This window comes from Littorina saxatilis, linkage group LG7, assembly GCF_037325665.1.
Source record: "Littorina saxatilis isolate snail1 linkage group LG7, US_GU_Lsax_2.0, whole genome shotgun sequence".
NCBI lineage: Eukaryota > Metazoa > Mollusca > Gastropoda > Littorinimorpha > Littorinidae > Littorina > Littorina saxatilis.
The window spans coordinates 15,307,065-15,314,046 of record NC_090251.1 but is presented as its reverse complement, the minus strand read 5'-3'; the positions used below and the strand labels follow the sequence as shown (position 1 = coordinate 15,314,046).

At 41.4% G+C, this 6,982-nt stretch overlaps 1 protein-coding gene across 1 annotated transcript in view; it reads left to right on the top strand.

Moving 5' to 3' along the window:
- Window positions 1-1,738: 1,738 nt before the first annotated feature.
- LOC138970783 (uncharacterized) overlaps window positions 1,739-6,982 on the top strand; it is a 12,924-nt gene continuing 7,680 nt past the window's right edge. The window contains exon 1 of the mRNA XM_070343310.1: window positions 1,739-1,874. Coding sequence (XP_070199411.1) covers window positions 1,802-1,874 — 73 coding nt within the window. The 5' untranslated portion in view covers window positions 1,739-1,801. The remainder of the gene's footprint in view (window positions 1,875-6,982) is intronic.

The window sequence follows — 6,982 nt, the reverse complement described above, 5'->3', positions numbered from 1 at the left end:
TCCTTTGTAATTTAAAAATTACAAAACACCATGAAAATTCATTATCGACGATCGCGAATCTGCTTATATCAATAATACATTACAAAAAGCTCTAAATATATCAAATAACCAAAGGGAAGTAATCGCTCTTTATGCATACGACATGTGTAATGGAGTAAGCGAGAGTTGTACGGAACCTTTTCTCCTGGCACCTGAGAGAATAACAAGCATTGAAATGAACAAGCGACTTTCATCCTGAATATGTTAAATAAAATCGGTTTCCTTGCCAGACAAGGAAACTCAAGGCATCCTGTCAGGGAGAGAATGAGCCGAACTCATTTTGACCTGAGTTCAGGATGGCTGAAGACATGAACGTTCTGCACTTGACAATGCAACGGGCCATAGTATTTTGGCATCGTCCTCGCTGCACATTGAAATTAATGAGAAGTCATCAAGCTTGGCCGAGAAGAAATAACGGAAAGTCCTAGGTGACTGACGTTTGTGGTGTTGTTTTCAGTCCTTGGTCTTCGGTAACTGACAATTCTTTCTATTTTAAACAGACACCACGACCTTATTAGTTTGTCGTTAATAACCTGCATGTCAAGAGTGTCCCAAATAGACGATGTTCAGAAATAACTGTCAAATTGTATATGATATGGGTAATGAAAGAGTTGCACGTAGTGATCAATAATAATATAATAATAATAACGGGTATTTACATAGCGCCTTATCCGAAGTTCAAAGCGCGTATGCCGTGTGAGATCAACATTGAGAAGTACGTTAACTCATCCAACTCCCTTGTTACCATAGAAACACGGAAGCAAGCCTGCAATGTCACGCGTAGCTTGCCTCAGGGTTTCTGTGTGAAAAACAGTACAGCAAATCTCCACACCCCATACAAACCTAACAGAGTTATTTCCGGAATTTGTCTTTTATACTCACTCGATCTGAAGAAATGGGCGGGGATGTAGCTCAGTCGGTAGCGCGCTGGATTTGTATTCAGTTGGCCGCTGTCAGCGTGAGTTCGTCTCCACGTTCGGCGAGAGATTTATTTCTCAGAGTCAACTTTGTGTGCAGACTCTCCTTGGTGTCCGAACACCCCCGTGTGTACACGCAAGCACAAGACCAAGTGCGCACGAAAAAGATCCTGTAATCCATGTCAGAGTTCGGTGGGTTATAGAAACACGAACATACCCAGCATGCTTCCTCCGAAAGCGGCGTATGGCTGCCTAAATGGCGGGGTAAAAACGGTCATACACGTAAAATTCCACTCGTGCAAAACACGAGTGTACGTGGGAGCTTCAGCCCACGAACGCAGAAGAAGAAGAAGAAGAAGAAGATCTGAAGAAATAAAAGCGTAGCTGATCGCTAGCAAAAGAATTCGCTCTGGATCGGAGCTAAAGTAAGAAAAGTGCATTGCCCCCCTTCAATTACTTAAAGTCTGTTCTTCGAAGGTGAAAGATGTGCAACACTGCCGGGTGTGGCCTGCGTACTTCGATTAGATTATGGCAAGAGTTACGGAGAAATGTCAGTACTGATCTTGTCATTTACATATACCTCGCACCACTGTCAGAAGGGATATAAGAAATACAACACCCTTTGATTCCATGTTAGCGCGGCATGGCATTACAAGGTCTTCGAGATGCGTTACCATTGACGTCAATTCCGCAAGGTTCACAGTGCCGTTGCCATTTGAAACAGCCGATGGATTTTGTTGGTTGTGTGGAAAGAAATTATTATGCAACTGGAAACTGATCATTGCAGGCCCTGTTGTGTGGCTAGGCAGGTCCGACAGAATGATCATCACACACACACAAACAGAATGACGAGGTCGTGGGACATTGTTGCTTCTGTGGTGGTCTTCTTCTTCTGCTGTTGCTGCTGCGTTCAACAGGGTGAGAAGTTTGTGCTAAACCTTGTGATTTAAAAAAAAATATAAAAAGAAGATATTTTCTTAAATGTATTTGCTAAATAGGACTCAAAAAAAGAATCTGCCGTAATACTTCCATTAAGACTGCTGGTTAAAAAAAAAGTAACATATCTGGGAAAGTCGTTGATTAAAAATGATACTTCTCTGAAGTGTCCGTAATTGTGTTTTCTTCCAAAAAGAATAACTGACGGTCACAAGAGTAAGACCTACCTAGGCGCTAGGCCTTCTTGGGTAGTCTCTACGTTTTAAAAAGAATCTGTGATGGCTAAATTAGTAGATATTGAGTAAGACTAAGACCCTTTCTCTGGCGGACGGACTAAGACTGTTTATTTTTATATTTAGTCAAGTTTTGACTAAATATTTTAACATCGAGGGGGAATCGAAACGAGGGTCGTGGTGTATGTGCGTGTGTGCGTGTGTGCGTGTGTGTGTGTGTGTAGAGCGATTCAGACTAAACTACTGGACCGATCTTTATGAAATTGGACATGAGAGTTCCTGGGTATGAAATCCCCGAACGTTTTTTTCATTTTTTTGATAAATGTCTTTGATGACGTCATATCCGGCTTTTCGTGAAAGTTGAGGCGGCACTGTCACGCCCTCATTTTTCAACCAAATTGGTTGAAATTTTGGTCAAGTAATCTTCGACGAAGCCCGGACTTCGGTATTGCATTTCAGCTTGGTGGCTTAAAAATTAATTAATGACTTTGGTCATTAAAAATCTGAAAATTGTAAAAAAAAATAAAAATTTATAAAACGATCCAAATTTACGTTTATCTTATTTTCCATCATTTGCTGATTCCAAAAACATATAAATATGTTATATTCGGATTAAAAACAAGCTCTGAAAATTAAATATATAAAAATTATTATCAAAATTAAATTGTCCAAATCAATTTAAAAACACTTTCGTCTTATTCTTTGTCGGTTCCTGATTCCAAAAACATATAGATATGATATGTTTGGATTAAAAACACGCTCAGAAAGTTAAAACAAAGAGAGGTACAGAAAAGCGTGCTATCCTTCTTAGCGCAACTACTACCCCGCTCTTCTTGTCAATTTCACTGCCTTTGCCATGAGCGGTGGACTGACGATGCTACGAGTATACGGTCTTGCTGAAAAATGGCATTGCGTTCAGTTTCATTCTGTGAGTTCGACAGCTACTTGACTAAATATTGTATTTTCGCCTTACGCGACTTGTTTAGTTTGTTAAAGCCCCAGTATGTCTCAAGTGGTTTACAAATCGATTTAAATCTTCTAATGAAAAAAGCAGTTCTAACCTTATGGAACACACTTGCAATAGCATTTAATAGCATTAAATGAAACAGTTCCTTTGAATTGCTATTTAGCTCGCGTAACTCCACACACCAGAGGGCGTCTTAGAATAAGTGTCTTAAAAGGGAGTTCCATTGTACCTAGATGTATTGAGCACTGTTCGTGGTGTAAATGGACAAACAGTAAAGGCTCAACGCTACCAAACGTAATGCTAGTCCGTGCCTTAAAGAGTGATAAACTGTGTACTTTGGACGAATAAGGAAGGCACGCAAACACTGACTGTCTGTTAGGTGTGTGTGTGTGTGTGTGTGTGTGTGTGTGTGTGTGTGTGTGTGTGTGTGCGTGTGTGTGTGTGTGTGAGGGCGTTTGTGTGTGTGTGTGTGTGTGTGTGTGTGTGTGTGTGTGTGTGTGTGTGTGTGTGTGTGTGTGTTTATTTCGTTGCATGCTTGTTCGTCTGTGTGTCCGTCTTTGTTTTTGTTTGGTTGTATGTTTGTTTGTGTGTTTAGTTTTTCTGTTTGTTTATTTATTTAGTTTTTTTATTGGAGGGGGTTGTTTTTTGTAACTTCTTGTTTGTTTCCTACATGCGCCGCGGAAACGCCTTTCGGACGCGACCTTTCACCTCCTGATTTACACACGGCGGGCAAGTCAAAAGGCTGGAAGTGGGCAGTTAAATTTAAGAATTTATGTTTCCAGAACTTGAAAAGGCTTTTTGAGATGAGGTTTGCCGCCTGTATCACACCTGGGGGTCCCAGCGATCCTCCGGGGAGGAATGCAGCGTCGGATACATTTCATGACACACCTTGTTTGTCGGAAAACGTTTCTACGCCGTTTTGTAGTGGAGCGGGATTGATTTCAAATCAGTCAAGTGACTGGGTGTGTCAGTCACATAGTGGGAGATGGAGGTTGATAGTGTGTGGTTGGGGTGGAGGGGTGTGTGGCGTGGCGGGGTAAGTGGGGTAAGGGGAGGGGGGGGGGGGGGTCACAGACGTAAGACGTAAGACATTTTTTCAACGGGGTGTGGGGGGCCGGTCGGTAATACATGCCGTGTGTTTGTATTCATGGACAATCACACGGTTTTATCTTTCCGAGTCTCTAACATACACTCACACGAACGCACGCACGCTCTCACTCTCTCTTACTCTCTCTCTCTCTCTCTCTCTCTCTCTCTCTCTCTCTCTCTCTCTCTCTCTCTCTCTCTCTCTCTCTCTCTCTCTCTCTCTCTCTCTCCTTCTCTCCTTCTCTCATTCTCTCATACCTAAATACATATCCAGCGCATGAATTAACAATATAGATAGGTGCAACGATAAACAAGTTTACAGTACTATAACATACATTATCGGCTATCAATCCTGCTGTATCGTTCCACGGCACAAACTATGTATATACAGATCAACAATTAGATCACGACATTGAGGCATTATTGGGTCTCTCTCTCTCTCTCTCTCTCTCTCTCTCTCTCTCTCTCTCTCTCTCTCTCTCTCTCTCTCTCTCTCTCTCTCTCTCTCTCTCTCTCTCTAACATAGAAACATTTCCAGCACATAAATCAACACTTTAAATAGGTACAACAACTACACAAGTGTACTACACCAGCATACATTATTTGCTATTAAACCTGCTCTAACATTCCACGGCACAAACTATGTATAACACATCGCCGTCTCGTTCACCTGTTCCACATTGGGTAACTAGTAAAAAAAAACCTCTTTCTTTTTTGAAAAAAACACGATATAAGAATCTGGCCACATGCACCACTGAATCCCCTTTATCTACAGACATAACACGTACAAGGAACTTAGTCGATAAATATCGACAGGGGGCCGACAAATGGTTTAAATGGGAAATGTGTGTATATGGGTGTGGGTTTGAAACAAACAAACAAACCAACCCATGTGAACCCCGGGCCGCAGGCCTTCGATGTAGTGATTGAAAAAAAAAGGATGTTCTCAAATGGTTCAATTCTCATTTGGTCTGATTCTCAAATGGTACCGGTATACTCCCCCCCCCCCCCCTGGCCGCAGGCCTAGGAGTAAAATTTTATAGACACTGACCTTCTTCCCAGGGGTCATTGACCCAGTTTTAGCTATGAGAGGTGGTTCGCCCAGAGGCTGTAGAGTATACTGGGGCGGTCTCTTTGATGTCTTGAGAGGAAACTTGGCCAGGGTAGTACATGCACCAGAACTGGTGGACACCAAGGACAAACATGAAATCGAAGCAGTTTGCTTTCAGAGGGAACGGTCGTCAGCAACTCAAACTTCTCTGTTTTCTTTTTTTTTTTTAAATCTGACTTTCTTTGTGGCCCCCTGACTCCGCCCCCCTCCCTCTGTAAGGACCCCCCTCGACAAGGACCGATTTTTGTCAACATTTTAAAGGTCGCTAGAGAGGGGTTCCACTGTATGACCTAACCGCTACTGGCAGACGGCCTCAATCTTCACGCGCAAAGACGAGATTAATAGGTGCTCGGTTTTGGTATTTTGAATTACATTACATTAAACCTTTGTTGGGTTTCATGGTCATGGCAACAGCCATAATAATATTACATGATGTATAATATCATATTTCAGCATATGTGAATTACATGTCATCATACTAAACTGTCATACATTTTTATTCCTACATTATTCTGATTGATCACAACCAAACCTACTATCATTGGACACATCCAAATGCAAGCGCCTGTTCTTGACAATTTCCCTTTGATCTAAATATAAAATCAGTGCAATTTCCTGGGTCGGGCTTTGCCACAGACACTCACGGTTTGGCCTGTAGGTAAAATGTACAATGTATTTTCTGATTTGTGCACAAAAGCTTTTTTTTTTTTTTTTTTTTTTTAACATAACAATGTTTAATGTCACTGTATGTTTAAAAGACCATGGTCATATTTGTAAAAAAAATGTTAAATTAGAAAATAAATAACATTTTGGTTCATGATTTTTCCTACACCTGTGCTAAAAATAAGAAATAAAAATGTCGGGTATATAAGTCACTCAAATACAGATAGGTATGAATGGCTCGGTTTGAGTTTGTTGCAGTTGACCCTGCACAATGCGACATATCATGTTTTTGTTGAACAATTTTGACGTCACCCCTCCCATAGAGTGACGTATTTCACAACTTCCTGTGTTACACAAACTCTGTGATGACCAATTTTGACGTCACCCCTCCCATAGGGTGACGGATTTCACAACTTTCTACAGATGAACAATTTTGACGTCACCCCTCCCATAGGGTGACGGATGTCACAACTTCCTGTGTACACAAACTGATGACGTATTTCACAACAAAATGGCGCTGCCCATGGTCAACCTCTAAACTATCCGTATAGAATGGGGGCGTCCTCGCCCCCATAATAATACTGTTCGCATCTTCACTCTGGTTTTTTTCTCTTAATATTTTGACATCAAGTCTATAATCACAATATCCTTTGCATACAAACAATACATGTTTCTCGTCTTCCACGTCCTCTCTACATACAGGGCAAATCAAAAGGCCCGGTACAACGTCCGTTCGATAGCGGCATTTGTGAGTGTTTTTGGGTGAAATACCAAATCGAAATTGAGTGTATGCATCTCGAAAACAGCGGAGCTGAATATGATTTATATACACTTCAGCGCGAATTGCTTGTTTAAAGACCGAATAAAATTCAAATCGCTCCGAGTTCATGATGCTGTCGTGCCAGTCTTGCTGGAAGCAATCAAACAATTGTTGTCTGAACTGTACTGCTATAAATCGATTCAAATCACCTACACCTTGTTGCAGCCAGACATCTCCAAAGCCGTACATGCATAACATTTCTTTCAAATA